The sequence below is a fragment of the Chaetura pelagica genome, unplaced genomic scaffold (assembly GCF_000747805.2).
Source record: "Chaetura pelagica isolate M959 unplaced genomic scaffold, ChaPel_1.0 scaffold394, whole genome shotgun sequence".
Taxonomy (NCBI): domain Eukaryota; kingdom Metazoa; phylum Chordata; class Aves; order Apodiformes; family Apodidae; genus Chaetura; species Chaetura pelagica.
In genome coordinates this window covers 1,972,141-1,992,925 of record NW_009952966.1, presented here as the reverse complement: position 1 = coordinate 1,992,925, position 20,785 = coordinate 1,972,141, and the positions used below count along the sequence as shown (strand labels likewise).

Here is a 20,785-nt window from a genome sequence, read left to right as displayed (position 1 = left end):
CAATACTCTGAAGTCTATAAGTCATCAAAGACCTCATTTGTCCCTTTGGTACGAGTCCAGCAGTGCATGTGTCCTTCTTGGCTGTGCCCCATGACAGATAAGACAGGGCTTTGTTGCAAAATTGCATTTTTCCAATCAATTATAATTAGTGAACCAGTAAAGAGTTTATTTTAGTAAATAACTTATTGATCTCTTCTGAAAACACAAAGAACAGAACGTTCAGGAACTGGTGGATCAACCCAGGTAGCTGTTCTGTGAAGAATTTATCTTTCAGAAATGTTCAGATCTTGTTTATAATTCTCCAACAATCAAATATTTAAAAGGTGAACATACTGGTTAATTACTGGTTTAAAAAGAATCTGTGCATCTCCTGTATGCTGGATTTGAGGTGTGAGTCACATCACTAACCAAGTTTTATCTCAGACCTGTGCTGAATTGATGCAGGTTTGCAGTGGGAAGACCTTTCCTCCCTTTGTTTTCATGGTTGAGTCAGAGAGTTGTAGTCAATGGGGCAGAATCTGGTTGGAGGTGTGTGACTAGTGGAGTCCCACAGGGGTCGGTACTGGGACCGGTGTTGTTCAACATCTTCATCAACGACCTGGATGAGGGTATAGAATGTACCCTCAGCAAGTTTGCTGATGACACTAAGCTGGGAGGAGTGGCTGACACACCAGAAGGCTGTGCTGCCATTCAGAGAGACTTAGATAGGTTGGAGAGTTGGGCGGGGAGAAACATGATGAAATTCAACAAGGGGAAGTGCAGAGTTTTACATTTGGGGAAGAACAACACCATGTCCCAGTACAGGTTGGGGGCTGAACTGCTGGAGAGTAGTGTAGGTGAAAGAGACCTGGGGGTCCTGGTAGACAGGAGGATGACCATGAGCCAGCAATGTGCCCTTGTGGCCAAGAAGGCCAATGGCATCCTGGGGTGCATTAGAAAGGGTATGATTAGTAGGTCAAGAGAGGTTCTCCTCCCCCTCTATTCTGCATTGGTGAGGCCACATCTGGAGTATTGTGTCCAGTTCTGGGCCCCTCAGTTCAAAAAGGACAGGGAACTGCTCGAAAGAGTCCAGCGCAGAGCTACGAAGATGATGAAGGGAGTGGAACATCTCCCTTATGAGGAAAGGCTGAGGGAGCTGGGTCTCTTTAGCTTGGAGAAAAGGAGACTGAGGGGTGACCTCATCAATGTTTACAAATATGTAAGGGGTGAGTGTCAGGGGGACGGAGTTAGGCTTTTCTCGGTGATGACCAGTGATAGGACAAGGGGTAATGGGTGTAAATTGGAGCATAGGAAGTTCAAGGTGAATATCCGAAAAAATTTTTTTACTGTGAGAGTGACAGAGCACTGGAACAGACTGCCCAGGGAGGTTGTGGAGTCTCCCTCACTGGAGACATTCAAAACCCACCTGGATGAGTTCCTGTGTGATGTACTCTAGGTGACCCTGCTCTGGCAGGGGGGTTGGACTAGATGATCTCTCGAGGTCCCTTCCAGCCCCTAAGATTCTATGATTCTATGATTGAAGGTTCTTCAGAGTCTTGTGATTAGACCTGTTGGACTTGCCATTCCAAATAATTGCTCTCTAAAATGTGGCAAAACCTCTTCATTCAAAAGGTCGCTGTTCAAGGGGAGGGTGTTGATTTCAGGCTCTCAGTTACCCAGGTTTGGTCAGTCAGGTTTGTGTCCACAGCCTCAGTCATTTGCACCCAGGAAAGCTCAACAAATCCTGACACCAGCAGCAAGGCTGAACATTTTGGTGAACTGTTTTTACATATTGTGTTAAAAAAGCCAGCTTCTCAATTGTGATAGTTTCAGAGCAATCACTAGTGACAATTTTCATCTAAATGTGACATAAACATTAGCAGTTTCCAGCAGATCCTGGTCCTGGGGCCAGGAGGTGCCACAGCTGGGGGATCTGGTGGTGTTAGGCTGAACTCTGGCAGGGTCTGGGCTCTGGTGTGAGTCCTGAGCTTAGGGTATCAATGCATGCATTTTGTTCTTGATTCCTGAGGTACCTTTAATCCACTACAAACAGACTTTCCAAAGCTAGGTTAGGTTGTTTAGGAAGTGGTTTAAGGTAAACCAGAGAAATGTGTATTCATACCAACACAAGAAGGTATGTAAGAAATTACCAGGTGCTGCAGCAAAACTTTCAGAATTTATACCCCATGCTAGTTTTAATTTCTCCTGGACAGCTGAGAAGATGCAGTTCCCCTCTCCCCCTCTTAATTTTTCTTTACTGCTTGGGCAGACTGGGTGACCTTTCTGTATCCTGTGGGATTTTCACTTGAAAAAAACCTAAAACAAACAGTAAAAGGGAAATGTGCTTCATCGTGGCTCAAACCAGGCCAGTTTGGAACAAAAGCAGTTTTTAAGACTCTGCTTTTGGAATAGGACAGTGTATAACTATTTTGATTTCTCATAAAAATATTCAATTTGTAGATGTGGCTGTATTTCCTCTGTATACTACTGAACAGTGTTCTGTACATAAGGCACTGAAGCAAATGCTTCTGTACGTGGAGTTATTAGAAGCAGTAATGCCACTGAGAGTATTTAGGCTCTTTCTAGCACTGTCCAAGTTTAGGAAATTCAGGATGTTTCTGACTTGCACAGAAGAACCTGTATGTGTAGAGCAGGTACTTGTTGTCAGGATTGTTCAGTGTAAAACTGCACCTCCCTCAGCTGCACTCTTGTTCCAAAGCTCACTGTAGATCCCCACATACAAGGACCCAGATGGTGCCTCTTCCAACCTGCCAGCCACTGGACCTGGCTCTGAGGGGTGCCCCTGTCCAGCCCCCTGCCCTGTCCCCTGCATTGAAATGATTGTATTTGGTCAGTATGTGCATGACAAACTCTAAACCATGCTAGAAGAAAGCTTTATTAGGAGCATTTAATCCTGTGTGTGCAGCTTCTCTCTTGCCCCACTTTGTGCTTCTTGCTCTGAACAATTGATTTGGTGTTCTTGGGGAAACAAACAGTGCACAAGTCCAAGGTCTAGTACACCTGTGTTTGGTCCTGGGCCCAGACCAGAAAGCATTGCTCAACTGCCTGGTCCTGCTGCAGTTCATGGTCTTGCAGATCATTGTGGTTTGCAAAGGTCTCTCCTCCCCTCTGAAAAGATTTTATTTTCTGTTATAATGTGAAGTATTAATATCAAACCATAACTGCTTGCATGTATTGGACTTTTAATTCTCAACCTGTGGCTAATGCCATCTCACTTTGGGATCAGGGTGGATTAAGGAGCACTTTCTCAGCAGCTCTAGAAATTTGGGAGTCTGTTTTCTTAATGCAATTCCCCTCCAGCTGGCTCAGACATCATGAGTTGTATCTAATACTATACTAATACTCTGCATTTGATCCTGGCCATCCTGCTTCTCTCATAATTGGCACTCGGCTACAAGATATTTAAGATAGTCACTTTTTCAGATGGTTAATATTTGACTTTGTTTTAACTGATGAAATACTTCTCTGGCAAGCTGCTGGTTTTGACAGCTGTAGCACAGCAAAGCTAAGCTATATGTTAGGATATCTGTATTAAAATTTACATTAGGATATAGAGAGTTGTAAATATTCTGAGACAATGTAAATGTTTAAAACAAATAGATGTTAAAGTAAATGATATGTTTGAGTTAATGCTTCTTTATCTTTTGCCTGCAGAGCTATCATCATATCTGGAGGACCAAACTCTGTCTATGCAGAAGATGCACCATGGTTCGACCCAGCAATATTTACAATAGGAAAACCAGTCCTTGGAATCTGCTATGGAATGCAGGTGCTGGTCACAGATAAGTTAGTCCATAGCTGTCTTCTAGGCCTGGTTTCTGGCACTTAACTGAAGATGAACTGCTAAAGGCCCTGCTTTTCAAACATGAGCAGTATGGTGTGCAAAGGATACTTTGAAAGTGCTGACTGGTAAACTGAGGGCACTGGCAGTGCTTCCCTTGGGTCTGTCTCACCCACAGCAGAGATGGTTTTTCTTTGCTTAAGTGCTGTGAATAGAGTTCCATCCACACTGTCTGTTTTGCCACAATAAATACTACCTGGCAGGCATTAGCTGAGACTGTCTTGTTGGTGTTGGAAAATGTGCCCCTCATGTAAACAAGTGAAATAGTTTTTCCCTTTGGTTTTCAAGCATGGAATGTTTCTAGCATAGTTCTTATGAGTGCTTAAACTCTTCCCCTCCCCTCTCCAATGCACATATTTGGACTGACTTGGTGATCCTGCAGTGGACCAAGTGGATCTCTTTGATAGATCTGAGCTGAGTGAAGAAACAAACTTCTAAAGAGACACGGGAAGAATTAGATGCGTGACGTCTGCTTCTGCATCTTGGTTTTTCCCAGGGTTAGTGATTTACTAGGCCTTCAGAGGTGCTGAATAATGGCTGGAGAAACTCCTTCAGGAAGGCTGGTAATTACAGAGACAATGTTGGCACTCCCTGTTCTAAAGGGAGACGTGTGTTGTATTAAAATGTGTCTTGAAATGCCAAGGAAATTGAAAACCACATTAGCCTCGAGCAGGCGAGTTTCATGAGGCTGACTGTATGGAAATTAATCAATGTATTAACACACTGTTACTTCATTATAAAAGATTGAAATCAGTCAAGCACAGCAAGTGTAATATCAAACTAGGTCTCAACTGAAGCCTTAAATCTCTGGAAGTTAAAGTAGTTGGAAGGTGGAATTCTAAATAATTTTAAAAGTTACTAGTTAGTTACATTTGCAAGGAAAAAAAATAAATCTCTGTTTTGAGACTTCTGAAATCTAAAATGCAGATAACCAACTCCAAACAACAGAAGAGGTTTTAGAAAGAAAAAAACCTTGTTGAGAATTGTACAACTCTGGTACAGCAAAGATTAAGAGTAACAAAGATAACACCAGGGGATTTTGAGAAGTTTAGGCCTGAGAGCCCTCAACTAAAGGATAGATAAATTAGGTTTTTGTTCAGCGACTCTACTGGTTTTGTGCTAACTGCCTTCTGATACTCAGGTGGCTGCCCTGCAAATCAGCTGTAAGTGCAAGTAGATGCACACTATGGAATTCGTGTTATTTTACAAATCTTTGCCTATTTTGTATTGTGGTGGGTTTGTGCTGCTCATTGTGTGGGGCAGCAGTGCCCGGCTGGGCAGTGGGCCTAGTGCAGGACAGAGATTAATTTTTAAGAGAATTCTTGATTTGAAGAATGATATCTTGAATGAGTATCATAATTAAAAACTAGGTTGGTGTGGATTGGAGGGCCAAAGCTGTTGTCAGTCATAAGAAGACTGAGATATGAAGTGACACTAGGTCGTGAGGTGCATTTTCACGTAATGTTTCTGTTTTGACAGATGATGAACAAGGTGTTTGGAGGCACAGTGCACAAGAAGAGTGTCAGAGAAGATGGAGTGTTCAGCATTACTCTGGATAACACATGTTCACTGTTCAGGTGCGTAGAAGTTTTAAGTTACCTCTGCTATGAAGACAGGCTGGGAGAGTTGGGGTGTTCAGCCTGAGGAAGAGAAGGCTCCAGGGAGACCTTAGAGCATCTTCCAGTGCCTGAAAGGGCTCCAGGAAAGCTGGGGAGGGACTTTTTACCAGAGAGGGCAGTGTCAGGGCTGAAAGAGGAGAGATTTAGGTTGGACATCAGGAAGAAATTCTTCCCCATGAGGGTAGGAAGGCACTGGAACAGGTTGCCCAGGGAGGTTGTGGAGTCTCCCTCACTGGAGACATTCAAAACCCACCTGGATGAGTTCCTGTGTGATGTACTCTAGGTGACCCTGCTCTGGCAGGGGGGTTGGACTAGATGATCTCTCGAGGTCCCTTCCAGCCTTGACCATTCTGTGATTCTACCAGAAGGATATTGGAAATACCAGTCTGGAAATTGATGGCTGGATGAGAGGAAGCTTATTTTAAAGAAAACAGTGAAATTGCACTCATGCTTGTCAGATAATTTCTAATAAAACATTTACAGCTGTGTTCATGAGTAAGCAATTTACTCACTTGAACAAATACTTAGGCATAAATTCTCAATTGACTCTAGAAATATTTCATATATATTCAAATATATTTGCTTGGAATATTGTGTAAAGCCCTTATTTCAAAGTAGAACAAATTCATGGAGACATCACAAAGTTCACCACAGCATGAGAATCTTTGTCTTGAGCTCCTATATCTTTCTGCTCTGTAGTGTGTTACTCTTGAATTGTTTTTTTTACCCACCCAGTTTTGGAAAGGCAATAGAAAATGTATAAACATTTGTTTTCTACCTTCCTTTAAAATTGTTTTGTGTTGTTTTATAAAACCAGAATTAGGTTTCTTGGTAGTTTCTCAAAGTCTCTCAATTTTCTTATAATAATTCTAACAGTTTTGCTCATGGCTGGCATTTTCCCTGTAGGGCTACTGCAGGACTTTATACCCTGTCTGAAGTCTGAGGTGCCCAAATTGTCCTGAAAACACTTAGTTTTGAGCAAGAAAACTTAATTGAATTAAAAAGCAAGACTCCCAAGTATCCTGTGTGACTCTAGGTGGCTCTGCATCTCAAAGAGGGGTACTTCAATATTGGTGTGTTGATAAAAAAAACTCACCACAAACCCTTCTGAGTTTAATTACCTCCTGCATGAAGGATGTCTTGTACAAGAACTTTTGCAGTGTCCAATGGAGGCATCTCAGAGTTGGACATGACTTTCTGGGAAAGAAATCCTGCATGCACTTCAAAGGGCCTGGGCAATGGAGATGTTATTTTATTGGGATTCCTAAGAGCTTCCCTTGGAAGCATGGCTATTTCAGGTCTTTGTTCTTCCTTTGATTGATTCTAGTTTTTAATCTTTCTCTAGGGGGCTCCAGAAGGAAGAGGTTGTGCTCCTCACTCACGGAGATAGTGTGGATAAAGTAGCTGATGGATTCAAAGTGGTTGCACAGTCGGGGAACATTATAGCAGGTATTTATTTTATACTGAAATTGTCTTTTGATAAAAAGCAGTGCTTCAAACATCACACATAGGTTGCCATGGGAAGACTTAGGACCTTAGAATCTCATTTTTGAAAGCTACTCAAATTGCTGAATGCTAAATAGCCTCTTTGAGTCCCTTTCCTAGGAGACGGAGACCTGGAGAGGTCTTAAGTTTGTTAAGCCACTTAGCAGAAGTTCTTAAAGTATTTACTTGGTTATTTTAAACCTTTAATTTAAAAAAAACAACAAACCCAAACAACCTTGCAATACTGCTCTTGAATCAGACAGGTAACTAAGTTGAGAAAAACTGACCTTTTAAAAGATTTAAAGATGCCTGGTGAAGGAAAGATTCTTTCCAAACTACTGCTAAGATTAAATAGGGCATTCATGGCATCCTGCCTTGCCTTTGAGTGACCCAGAACTCATATCTACTCAGATCCTCTGAATTGTTTTGCTGTGTCAAGTTTGCTGCATTCAGATTGTAAGCTCCCCCAGAGCTCTGGCAGCTTTCACCCCACTTGATGGAGCATTAGGAGCAGTGTGGTGCCTTCATTTTCCTGTGCCATCTCCCATGGGCTCCCTGTATCTAAGCAAGCCCAGGAATGCTGCTGAGGTGGCAGCTGGGTGTCCAGTGGCAGCAGGAAATACAAGGACACAGCTGAGCTGGGTGTCTAAGGCAGGTGAGTTCCATGAGGCAGTTTTCCCACTGCTCTTTTAATCCCAGCGTGACCAGCACTTCCTTGGTGCACAGTGCAGTGTTATGATCTACTGAAAGCAACCCTCCAGAGACTTGGTACTCCCAGAGGTGCCCATGTAGGGACACTTGACCAGCAGAGCCCTTTGGTCAGGGACACAGCAGTGTCACCTGCCTTGGCTGCAGGGTCATGTGAGGTATCCTGTGGTGAGGGAAAAATCATGTCATGGATCTTCTGTTAACACAATGGTTTTCCTAGGGTGGCTGAGTGTTTTCCTTGTTCCTGAGGGATTGTGTGGTCTAGATAAGTGACAGGACCCTTAGTGGTGATTGGTGATCTGTGCCAAAAATGTGGCAGAATAAATCACTCAAAAAGCGAATGTTTGGCTTGCTGGGGTAACTTTTCACTTCCTTTTTATGCTCTTTTTTGTCGTGTTCATTTCTTTGCACCAACAAAGGCATAGCAAATGAATCTAAGAAACTGTATGGAGCACAGTTCCACCCTGAAGTCAGCCTCACAGTGAATGGAAAAATGATTCTGAAGAATTTTCTCTATGACATTGCGGGGTGCAGTGGTACCTTCACGGTGGAGAACAGGGAACGTCAGTGCATTCAAGATATAAAAGAGAAAGTGGGCTCATCAAAAGTCCTGGTAAGTAGACTGAATTGAAGCTGGAAGAGCATTTGCAAAAAGCCTCGCAGAAACACTGACACTGGTACTTGGGTTCATTTTAAAAATGCAGAGTTGCCGTGCTTGGGGTCTTAGAAAGTTTGCACAATTGGGTCGATACTTTCTTTGACTTCTTATTGTCTTCCAGATCACTGACCCTAGGTCAGTAACCAGTTCTGACCCAGTTGTATCTGAACTATTTGTTAACACTTTCCCTGCAGGCAGCTGACCAAAGGTTGGTTTCTTTTCCCTTTTCCCCTCATCCTTAGGTTTTACTCAGTGGGGGTGTGGACTCCACAGTGTGTACTGCCCTCCTGAACCGGGCGTTGAACCGCGAGCAGGTCATAGCTGTGCACATAGATAACGGCTTCATGCGCAAGAGGGAGAGCCAGTCTGTGGAAGAGGCACTCAAAAAGCTGGGCATTCAAGTGAAAGGTACCAACAATTTGTTAACTATGCCTGGTGGCACTAATGGTGTGGCCAGTCTCCTAAAATGCACGCAGACTGTTTTGTTTTACAGGTTTGAACTGACCTTTGCAGTTCTCAGACTTTAGGTCTTGGTTTAACAATAATTAAACTGACCCTGTTTAATTATTATTTTTACTTTTTTTAGTGGAAAACCTGTCTTATTCTTGCACTCTTTAGACCAGTAAACTCAGGCTCTGGCAGGCTGCCAGAGCAACAAGTTGAGGGAATCCCTTTGCTGCAAATTCTCCCATAGCTCCTGGAGTTCAATGCTCGTAAAAGATGCCAAAGAGCCTCCACCAATCTCTGCAGTGAGAGCCTCTCTAAATTAAGAGGTATAATGTACCCTGAGTAAATAGTGGATCATTTAATTTTGGTTACAGAAGGGCCCCGGGGAAATACTGTCCTGTAAACTATTTAAATAAAGCAAGTACATTATAATCTTAAGAGGAGAAGCAAGAGCTGAACTTCCATACAGCTGCCTAGCCTCATAATATGTAAAAAATTGCCCTCTGGAGTAGGTTAGAAAGAGAAACCAAAACATTTTGTTGTGATTAATTCTTGAGGTATGGAACAGCCCTTTTAATGCAGTTAAAGTGCTGTAATGATTTTAATTTCTATTTCTAAAGCAACAGAGTGATACTTTTTTGTCACCTTGCATAAAAATCTTTATTGACTTTGCCAAAAAATGCCTGTTGTTTCATGCAGTGGTGAATGCAGCTCATTCATTCTATAATGGTACAACAACTCTGCCCATCTCAGATGAGGACAGGACTCCACGTAAAAGAATTAGCAAGACCTTAAATATGACAACAAGTCCTGAAGAAAAAAGAAAAATAATTGGTGACACCTTTGTTAAGGTAATGTTTTTAATTATTTCTTGGTTGTTTAATTGTTTTCTTTTTAAATGATATGATTTCTAGAGACATCTGTGTCAGACTGGCACAGCACTCAGTGCCATAATTTGTCCTGTAAGTTGGGAATGATCTAAGAAGCCATTGGCATGTTTCCCTAAGCCTACAACTTGGCCATCATTTGATGGTCACAACATGGTTCACAAGCATTGTACTAGATCCACCATTATGTGTAGGTATTTCAGCAGGGTCATAATTAGTCTTTCTGATTGATTGTGCTTTTGCAGCTCCTTAGCATCTGTTGGGCAATCCATTATCTTCTTGTAGACCTTCAACAACCAAGAAGTAGGTGGGAACACTTTTCTTTGTTCTCTCCATCTTGCAGATCGCCAATGAAGTTATTGGAGAAATGAATCTGAAACCAGAAGAGGTTTTTCTTGCTCAGGGTACCCTCAGACCTGATCTCATTGAAAGTGCTTCCCTTGTTGCGAGTGGCAAAGCTGAAGTCATCAAAACTCATCATAATGACACAGAGCTGATTCGGAAGTTGAGAGAAGAGGTAAATGGAAGTGAGGACACTGGTGTGTCCTACTGGTTCTCTCAGATGTGGACCTGAGTATCAAAAATTAACAACCCAAATGTTTTGCTGGTGTAACTGTCCCATGTTGATGGGACCCTCTTTGAATTAGATTCTATTGTAGTATGTTGCAATTTATTACACTTCTTTCTAGTTGCTACATTCCAAAGTAGTCAAAATTGTTTGAGTGTTGCCCAGTGCTGGAGATCGAGGAAGATGTTGGCACATTGGGTGCAGATTCATTTGGTGTGGACAGTGGTGTTCTCACCTGTGAGCTTAAAGCTGGTTCCTCACTCTTTAACCCTCAATACAAAACTGCACCCTCGTAAGGCAACAAGGAAATACCAAATGCCTTTAGCAGGAGAATAGTTTAAGATTCTTCAGACAACTTTATTCTGGTTCAGCTGGAGTTCATGATGTAATGGGTCACTTATTCTGTTTCTTGCTCTGAGCGCTTGTCACTGGGTAACCTTGAGGTGTGGACAGTCCAGATCTGGCATATTATGGATTCAGGCAGGAGCAGGGACAGGGCTTTCATGAAGAGATGATCAGCTTCTCTTGAGAGAGAGGGCCAAAATTCTCCTACTCTTGAACATTCAGCACTACAAGCAGAGTATTCTCTCTTGAGAGAGCATGAGAATAATACATTTAAATGTGTTAAAGTCTAGGGATGGTTCCTTCAGGTACCTACAGGGAGTTTATTCTGTTCTTAAGCAGCTTCTGCATCACATTACTAGTAACCTGATGGGCTCTCTGCCAGCAGCATGGTGATGGCACCCAGTCTGTGTGCCAGTTGTCCATGTAAGAACCCACATGGGTCTGAAATGGCCCAACACAGGCATCTACAGTTGATGACCAAGAGGCTGAAAGCTTCATGAGTACTTTCCTTGTGCAGAGCTCCTGTTAGCACATGGAGCTAATATAGGAGGCTGCCCTGTTTTCCCTTTTCTGACATTAAAGTGGTAAGTTCTTTAACTGTATTATAGAATTAGAATCAGCACGTGAGACATCACAGAATAAGCCTTTTGGAAGGTGCTCAGTTATTAGTAAGTGTCCAGCCAAAGGAGAGAAAGTAACAGTTACTGGCCCGCACTTCTAATGTGGTACAAAGTAATTTCAAGGCTTTTTGATCAATTTAAACATCCAGGGAAGAGTAGAAAGGTCTGAATTTCTGAAGACAGTCAGAGCAGGCTTGTCCTACGGCTGCATCTACACTGATTGAGCCATTGATATTTCTGGCACCAACTTAAACTTCTTTCTCTTAGTCTCCATCCTGCAACTGTTTTAACAAAGCCCATATTCACACGTGCTTTCCTTTCCAGTGTTTATTCAGGAGTTATGAAGAGCAGGCCAGCTTGCCTGCTGTAGCCTGAGGCTTTTTTGTTTGAGTGTATAAGCTGGAGTGTAAATTGCCTTTTTTTTTTTTTTAGGGTAAAGTAATAGAACCACTGAAAGACTTTCACAAAGATGAAGTGCGAGTGCTAGGGAGAGAACTTGGTCTTCCTGAAGAGCTGGTTTCAAGGCATCCCTTCCCAGGTATGAGGGCTGGTCTGTCCTACTTAGTGAGGGGCTTTACATCACAGCAGGGTTTGTTTAGAATATCCTTACTCTGTAGAATAAATGTGTTGGAGCATGAAACTTACCTCTAAACAGGAAAAAAATGATGGCTTTATTAGCTTTTACTTAATCAGGATCTTTTTTCAGGAAAAAAACATTTGAGAGCAGCTTTATTATGTGTAGTGATTTAAGGAAAAGTTTTAGAATGGAGTTTGCTTTTAGCTGTATTTGTTTCCAGTTGTATAAGCCAAAGCAGGAGTTGGCAGGGCAGTAGATTAATTGAAATAATGGCCTGGATCTGCCTGCCTTTCCAAGAGCTTTTGCTGTTTTGAAAATGGGAAATAATTAAGAGTTTTCCCTCAGAAAACATCGAGGTGTATAAAGTATGAATGTCTATAACGTTGGAAAGCCCACGTGCTCTGAAGGGGGCTGTGTATTCCTGTCCCTGTGCTTCACAGTTGTCCTGCAGGGTGTGTAGTAGTCCTGGCAGATCACATGGGCTCTCCTGCCAATGCTCCAGCATCCCATGGAATGCCAGAAGCTGGCTTCAGAAGCTGGCTTCAGGCATTGCCAGCAAACTACCTCTGCTTTGTTAGCAAGTCGCTAAAAGGTCAAATAGCCCTCAGGGGTCTTGAAAAACAAGGCAGAATCAACTGGGTGTTACAGCCAGCCCTTTCATCCCAGTTGCCTAACAAAGGGGAGAAGGTTCCTGTTGCCTTTGGCTTGCCATCCACCACACCTCATCTCCACTGGCTGCTGCTGTACACAACCAGCCCATGTAGGGTTAGGTAAATAGTGCTTTAGTGTACCAAACAGCAATACTGCTTCTGGAACTTCTGTCTTGTAGGGGGCTAGGACAATTGAAATACAGGTACAGTGGTAAAGCATAATGTACTTGGTGATTCACCTGCTATTCCAGGTGCTGTCACATTTTTAGGTGAAAATCAGCTTTCCTAGTATTTAATACAATGTTTTTTCAACCTTGCACTGCAGGTCCTGGTCTAGCAATCAGAGTGATATGTGCTGAAGAGCCTTATGTGTGCAAAGACTTTGCTGAAACAAACAACATTTTGAAAATAGTTGCAGATTTCTCTGCAAGTGTTAAGAAGGTAATAAAATTACTATATTCTAATATGCACAAAAGTAGTGTGATCATTCTGGAACAGCCTGAAATGAGGTTTAAGCTGTTTAAAGTTTAAAAAGAGGAGCAATCTTGCTGTCTTTAAGGAGCAATACATTCCAGTACAACTCACTTGAAGCCATGCACTAGAGTACAGTAGAACTTGTGCCATGGCTGATGCAAGTGTTAAAGAACTTCTGGAAAAAAAAGAAGTTTATGTGCCTTTCAAATAGTAAATAGATTTTGTTTTAGTTAAACTTGGTGCAGATTAAGATTCCTGCAGATTTTTCCCTCCCTGAAATAATATAACTTTCTAGATTTTATGCCCTAACAATCACTGAATGTTTATGAGAGAGTGCAGGAGCAAGTTACTAGTTCTTGCTAGATGTCCTAAACTCCCAAGTTTTTAATTGATGGTCTTTAAGTTGTGTCCTGCATGATTACTGTAAGCTCCCTTGAGCTGAACTGCAGGGGGCTGGGAGGTCATCACAGAGGCCCACTCTACATCTAAGTCTGAAGTTCCAATTTAATTCCAAAACACTGAGGGAATTATTTCCTTGAAAAATTATTGGTACTGCTTTGTTCTGTGTCTGAAATAAACAAAAATGAAAATACAGCTTTGTGAAAGAGAGAATGAACAGAGATGAAAAACTTCATCTGTGGCCTTGGACACCTTCAGCTTAAACTACATGCAGTCCCATTAAATAAAGCTGCTTTTGTTAAAATATAGTTGTTAAATGAAAGGAATTTTTTTAATAGTTCCAAGGGGTAAACATGGACTAAATTTAAGCAAACAGCTACTTAATAATTGTACTTGTATTGTGTAAGTTCTGTTTGAATGCTTGAGGGCTTGCTTTGATTAGACTTTCTTTTTCTGCCTTGTTGCACAGCCACATACTTTGCTGCAAAGGGTCAAAGCATGTACAACTGAGGAGGACCAGGAGAAGCTGATGCAGATTACAAGCCTACATTCACTGAATGCCTTCTTGTTACCCATCAAGACTGTGGGAGTGCAGGTAAGTGCAGCTGTTCCAGGGATGTTGGGGAAGCTGCTTCCTGACAGTGTGGCAGGCTGCAGTGAAGCACAATAATTGCTGCTCTAAGAGTGAAAATAAACATCTTGACTCGAGAACAAAAATTTCAAGTAACTGTGATACCTGAGTTACTGTCACTTGTCACTGCTGGTCCAGTGCAAAGGTGAGAAGATGTCTGAGTAAACCCTTGATTAGTGCCAGGGTTTGCATGTGAGGGTGTCATTAGGGTTGAATGATGCTGGTCACTTACAGGCAGCTTTTCCTCATGGTTAACCTTGCAGACCTCTGCTGAAATCCTGTTGCCCCCTCTAAGGCTCAGGAGTTGTAGACTAAGTTGGTAAAAAAAAACCAAACAACCCTGCTTCTTAACTTTGAATGTGCTTCTTGCCCTTTCCTGTACTTCTCTGTTGTGCTCCATCCTTGTCCTGGAGAGGAGAGGGGCCAGTTCTGTGCAGGGAACAGCCGGAGCTGTGCCCTGGCCTTCCCCTCCTTGCCCTCCTCATGCCATGTGCATTGCTGTGGGCTGCCCTTTGGTGGCAGGAGTACAAACCAGATGCAGGTCCTGGGCTGGCCTTCTCAGGGAATTGTGTGCAATAACCTGAAGACTCCTTTTCTGAGCAATCACAGCTGCCAAGAACCTTCTTCTGCACGATTGGCCTTGAATTACATCGTCTTTTATCTTTAGCTGCTTTATCTTGTGCTTCCCTTCAGCAACTCTTTGCTTTTGTTACTGTTGAAGCAGCAGATTTCTGTGCCTTGTCACAGGCCTCCTTCAGATGGTGTAATGAAAATACCACTACTCACTCAGCCCCTGTTTTGGCAGCAGAGTTCACATTCAGTGATTTGTTTTTCATGTTTTATTTAATGCATAGGGTGACTGTCGTTCATACAGCTACGTTTGTGGGATCTCCAGTAAAGATGCCCCACACTGGGAGTCTCTTATGTTTCTGGCCAGGCTCATACCACGCATGTGCCACAACATAAACAGGTCAGTATTTTGAATTAGCTTTATTTCTATTTAATATATGGAAGTTTACCGTGCACAGGCATTATTCTGTTTAATCCATGGTATATTTTTTTGTGTTGAGCAGTTGTATCCCACACAATAAATCAAAGCATAGGTTTAGTTCTGGAATTACTAGTTTGAAAAAGAAATTGATAGCCTGTCTTATTTCTTAAGGACCTGATGTGTTTCTTTTTTGAAAGATCCCAAGCCTGTTGATGAGTTGTGCTGTCATGCTGTGTGTCAAAAAGGACATTTATGTGGGACTGTCAGTCCTGATGGCTCATGGGGAAGCTCCAGAGCTGGGCAGCTCAATCTTAATTGAGCTTTCTTGTGGATATGTGTTTTCTAGCTACTTGATTCCAGACCTTTTCTAGCAGCTGAAGTTCCTTAGATATGGAATCAGTTCTGGAGAAGGCATATCCTCCTTGCCTGGCTGGAGACTTCCTGATGAATATACTTGTAACTGCTTTACAGCAGAACTTAATTTGGTCATGAAAGTGACTTCTACCAAAAGAGCTGTTATTCCTAAAGGTGAGACCTTGAATTGCAAGATACTCCTTTAAATGCAGAGGGAACAAAAGATGGCATAAAAGTTCAAAGTATGTGTTGGATTTACAGCACTGCTGTCTTCTTTAAGCTCTTTTGGATTTATTATTACTGAATATACCACATCTCTGCTGTACCAGGGTATGTTTTCAGAGTCTTTCAGTGCTATTTATAGGGACAGTGAAGCTGACAGTTTGAGGACTGCACTGAAGTAGTTGAAGTTCTGCTCAGCTATGCTTCAGACTTTATATTACAAACAAAAATATGGAATGTAAAGCTTGAATGTTCTTCTGCTTTGGATTTTAGACAAGTATTCTTAGTTTGTGTGTGCAAACTCAAATAACTTGTGTGAATGTGTCATAATAAATCCTTGTATGAGGCCTGTCTGACAATGTTAATACTTTGGCTTTTGTTCTGCAACATATATAATAGAGAGTGAAATTAAAAAGATAAAGCTGATGTGACTGCTCTGAATTCAGAAGATATGTTATTACAAATCTAGTGATGTAGATTTATAAATAGCAGTGTTAGTGCCCTGTGATGAAAACATAGCTATTCATTAACAATAAGGTTTGTGATTTAATGGCATTTTTTGGTGGTTTCCTGTTAGGAGAGAAGGTAGAAATTTACTGACATAAAAGTGAAATTGAAAAAACACCCTTTGTGATACTGCTGAGTTAGTATTTATGTTATTTTCAAAGGATTATTCTCTTGAGTAGGTAACATTGGGGCTGGTCTCTAGCAAACCAAAAGAAATGAGTAAGTTTGGCTTCCAAAGTTGGTGTGAATGTCCTAGAGTATCTGCATGAAGTTACATTAGGCTCTAGTTGGTGGCTAAGGAGAAGACCAAACATTTGGGGTTGTTTTGTGGGTTTTTTCCTCACTGCACTACTAAAGATACAGTCTTTAGGCAACCTGGTTTAGTCCAGGTACCCAACATGTGTTTAACTACCACCCTGTTTGTCTTCCAGAGTTGTGTATGTGTTTGGTCCGCCGGTCAAAGAACCTCCCACAGATGTCACCCCCACTTTCCTGACAACAGGAGTCCTCAGCACTTTACGTCAGGCTGATTTTGAGGCTCACAATATCCTCAGGGAGTCTGGTAGGTGCTGCACCTTGGTCCATGGGTTGGACTCTGGTTTGAGCTCCCTGCAAACTGATTGGGGGGATTGCAGTGGGACTGTCAATCTGCACACCTCTCAGGTATCTCCAAAGAAGTGATACATTAACAGGATGACAGGCAAGAGCCTTCTCTGGAAGCTGTAGAAGCTAATAGCTAAGGGACAGGGATTGTCAGCCTTGCTGCTAGCAGGATTAATTTTAGGGGATTTTTGGGACCAGGCTTGCCATGAGCATCAAGAAGCTCAGAGGTGTGTGGCTTCAGGGCAGACTTCCATAAAATGTGCTAACTGAAAGTCAACCACATGTCTTCTCTGATCTCAGTTACCAGTGTTTACCTGAAATAAATAAACTGTGTAAAAAAAACCTGCCATAGTTTCTAAATGATGGTGTTTTTGTGGAAAGAATGGAGCCAAAATACTAAGTTTCTAGTGGTAATGATGCTCTCACCACCTGTGGTGGTTTTGTGTTTCTTTACTGAAAGCAAAAGCTGTGTTTGCAAGCCCAGCCAGCTGAGGCAAGCGGGCAGGAATACTGCAAACCCTGCACATCCAGGGAGGATTCAGTACCTCGGGAATGGTAGACAGGCAGCATCTGGGAAGACAGTAGTTGCAAGGTTCAGGGATTTTTTTGTTTGTTTTTGCTTTGTTGCATTTGAAAATGCTGTGTGTGCGAAGCAGCTGATCAGACTTGCCCCTGTTTTGTATGAATTCGGTTACAAAGGATGTATCTTTTTGAAAATGCAGACCCTGTTGCAAGGCTGTGTCACCAGAGCTGGTACAAAAATAGCCTCACAAGGCTGAGGTAACGCTCAGCTGTGCTCACCAAACCGTGGATGTGTCTCACTAGCTTCTGGTAACACTTGGCTCTGTGTGAATGAATCACTCACCAGAATAAGACCTGAATTGTCACTTAGTGAAAAAGAGCCCTTGTGCCAGCAGCTCGGGCCAGACCAGGCAGAGGTGAGAGCCTGCATCAGTGTTAGGCTGAACCTCACACCCCCCAACCTCAAACTTTCAGTAAACATTGAAACAGTGAAATTAGGGGGTCTGTGGGGGGGGTTTCAGAAGGAGATATAGGTTTTTAAAAATCAAAAGTGAGAGGTGATTGTCTGGAGCTGCCTATCAGCCAACACCAGGGATGCTGAAGAGCTTTCTCTGAAATATACGAGAGGCTTCTGGATGTTGTGAGTGACTCTTTATTGGGCTTGGCACAGGGACAGATAAATCCCTGCGGTTCTGTTACGTGGGAAGGAAGGAATTCACAGCGAATTGCAGGGATCATGGGGGTTACCTGGGTTTGTTCTGCATGTCTGCAAACGCCAAAGATCATTTCCTGTGGCAATTTGCACGGTTTGTGGCTGAGTGGGATCTGGGCTGTGGCAGCAGCAGTGGGAAGATCCCAGAAGATGTCCATGTAGCTCCTAATATATAGCTTGAAGTTCACCTGGGAAATTCTGTGAGACTTCTGTCACACTTGTCTCTGAACCCAATGAGTGCACTTTGTTTCCCAAAGGTTATGCCGGGAAAATCAGCCAGATGCCAATCATCCTGACACCGCTGCATTTTGATCGGGACCCCCTTCAGAAACAGCCTTCCTGTCAGAGATCCGTGGTCATCCGGACGTTCATCACAAGTGATTTCATGACTGGCATTGCAGCAACTCCTGGGAATGAGGTTCCAGAAGAGGTAACTCGGGTTTTCAAGTTTCTTTTGGATGTGAGCTGAGTGCTGTGGATGACTCACCCTGACTCTCTTTCCTCACCCTTGGTTGCTTACCCTGACTTGGATTTTATTGCCATTTTTTCCTCTCTTTCTCATTATTCATTAGGAAGAATATGGTGGTGTTTTGGGAAAAAAACACTTAGAAAATGAGAAGCTGGCAGATGGATGTGACAAATGTAAAGGCTTTCCAGCAGAGATGAGCCAAAACACCATCAATTAAAAAAGAAAAAACACTCTAACTGTTTCTGGGGTGTTGAAATTAATTTTTTGCATTAGTAGTTGGAAATGTTCTGCCTTAGAAATTTGTGGTTGATCCCCAGTGCTGATCATAACTGGAACTTGCTGTTTAGCATCTCATGTGCTGGTTTCTGTTTAGGTCACTGAAAAGATATAGCAGTCAAGTTCAGGCATGTTTTCCTGGGGAACTTTATCCATGTCCAGTTTCAAGCACTTTGTCTCTCTAAAAGTGCAGTGTAGATGAACAACAAAATTGCTGTTTTCTTTTTTAAGCATAGTTTAAAAGCCTGTAGGTATTGTTCAGTAATTGTATGTCACTGTTGTCTTCTACTTTAAGGCAGCCTATCCATTTCAAAAGAACTAATTCAAGGTTAAGTTACCATGGAAATTATCCCATTTTATACAATGAGGATTCATTTGACACTGAAGTTTGTGTTTAAAAAAAACCACAACAAAACACCACAAAAGCCTCAACCCCAAATAAACCCCCACAATCTTCAAAATGTTACACAGTCACATTAAGCCTAGCCTATAATGTGGTAACAAAATGGCAGAAGTTGTGGAAAATACCTGTATTTATGGGGAAAGTAATGTTTGATGAAAAATTTGTTGTGGTTTTCCATGGAGAGCAACAAATTGCTTAAATTTCTGCTTGCACTGTAAAGCAGCACAGTCATGTCAGTGGCATTGTGAGCAGTGGGGTTTTTAAGGAAGCTGAACTTCTAAGGGTCAGTGAAGGCTGACCTAGAATACTTCTGCTAACATGAATTGGTTGTGGACTCTAGAGAAAAACTCTAAGGAGACTCCTTTGGGTGCCTCCTTCTGTTTGTTGGGTTGTTTTTTTTTTAACCTTTAGAGCTCACTTTTTGAAAGGGGTTTTGCTCAGGCTGTTGCTCTGTGTGTGATGGGGGTTCAGCTGGACATGAGGGTCTGAGAGAAGTCTCAGACTGGCTGCTGGTGACAGGTTAGGGCAGAGGGTCCTGCTGCTCTTGCAAGGAAGTTTTGAAGCTGAGGAGCTGGTGTCTCGAGGGAAGCGTCTTGCCATCAACACCCTGGTTTATTATCAGTGCCAAAAATCAGCAATGTAACTGCAGATACCATGAAACTGGAAGTTTTCTTGAAGTTGATTTTATTTCTCAGTTGGTGGCAACATGCTAATAGCTGTGGGCTCTGTCTTGTGCGTAACTGAACCAGTGTGAACAGTTTTCCTTTTTTAAGCTTTTCTCTGGTAGTTTCCATCAGGTCTGTTTACCAATCTTGCTTCTGATTTTTTTTTTCCTCTCTCCACAATAGGTTGTGTTAAAAATGGTGGCAGAGATTAAGAAGATTCCTGGCATTTCTCGGGTGATGTATGACTTGACATCAAAGCCACCAGGAACTACGGAGTGGGAGTAACTAACTGTTTTTCTATTGAAGTACTGTGTGCAGTCTAAATCATATCAGAAACCATTCCCAGTGTTGACATGCAGTACTGTGAAAGAGTGACTGGAGCTGCTACATCGCATCAGATTCCTCTCCTGGAGCATAAGCCTGCAGTTAAGAGCTGTGCTGGGGATGATACCTGAGTGGGGCTGAGGATTTGTACGGGTAAATGACCATGGCAGCGTTGCCGGTGCGCAGACAGATTCCTATTGCTTTTGCCTTTGTCTTACCAGTTCTTCCTGTTTTCATGTGGTTTATTGTTAACTGTCATTTCAGTGTCTCTTTGTTTTTGTACACTGTGTAAAAAGAGACAGTTTATTTACTTCTACAAAAAGCATTGTTACAGCCTAAATGTGTAAAACGATTCCTTTGTGACCAACTGCTTTCCAACGGATTTATTATAAATAAATATTTTGCCAAATGGAGTAGTGGGTACTGTTGAGTTGTGGAGTTACTGTGTATCTGTTGTGTACTGTTAAGTTTGTTCTATGTTGTTTGACATGTCAGCCCATGGCAATAATGTTGAGCTCCAAAAGAGCAATGCTAAAATATTCCATGACCTCTGTCTGTCTGTACCGGCTCCTCTCACATCGCTTGGTGTGTGTGCTGGTACCAGAACTGTGTGCACCAGCTGATCTTTGATATACACTTACTGCATGTACACCTGTCAGACTCCAGGCAGTGACATACCCTTGTGTGTCCTGTGGTCTCTGATAGAAGTGTAGGAATGGGAGGGAAGGCTGGGAAGCTGTTGCACCAGAGCTGCTGGATCTGCAAATCCCGTGTCTGTCCTCCGGCGCTGGCAGCAGTGCCCCCGCAGCCTGCTGCTCCTCTGCTTTC

General features: G+C 42.5%; 1 protein-coding gene across 1 annotated transcript in view; it reads left to right on the top strand.

The window, feature by feature from the left end:
* GMPS (guanine monphosphate synthase) overlaps positions 1-20,368 on the top strand; it is a 21,081-nt gene extending 713 nt beyond the window's left edge. The window contains exons 2-15 of the mRNA XM_009995738.1: positions 3,655-3,769; positions 5,321-5,418; positions 6,806-6,909; positions 8,073-8,266; positions 8,554-8,719; positions 9,458-9,609; positions 9,989-10,162; positions 11,611-11,716; positions 12,731-12,846; positions 13,748-13,873; positions 14,764-14,879; positions 16,415-16,545; positions 18,078-18,250; positions 19,817-20,368. Of these exons, the coding sequence (XP_009994040.1) occupies positions 3,655-3,769; positions 5,321-5,418; positions 6,806-6,909; positions 8,073-8,266; positions 8,554-8,719; positions 9,458-9,609; positions 9,989-10,162; positions 11,611-11,716; positions 12,731-12,846; positions 13,748-13,873; positions 14,764-14,879; positions 16,415-16,545; positions 18,078-18,250; positions 19,817-19,918 (1,873 nt within the window). The 3' untranslated portion in view covers positions 19,919-20,368. The remainder of the gene's footprint in view (positions 1-3,654; positions 3,770-5,320; positions 5,419-6,805; positions 6,910-8,072; positions 8,267-8,553; positions 8,720-9,457; positions 9,610-9,988; positions 10,163-11,610; positions 11,717-12,730; positions 12,847-13,747; positions 13,874-14,763; positions 14,880-16,414; positions 16,546-18,077; positions 18,251-19,816) is intronic.
* Positions 20,369-20,785: the final 417 nt, after the last annotated feature.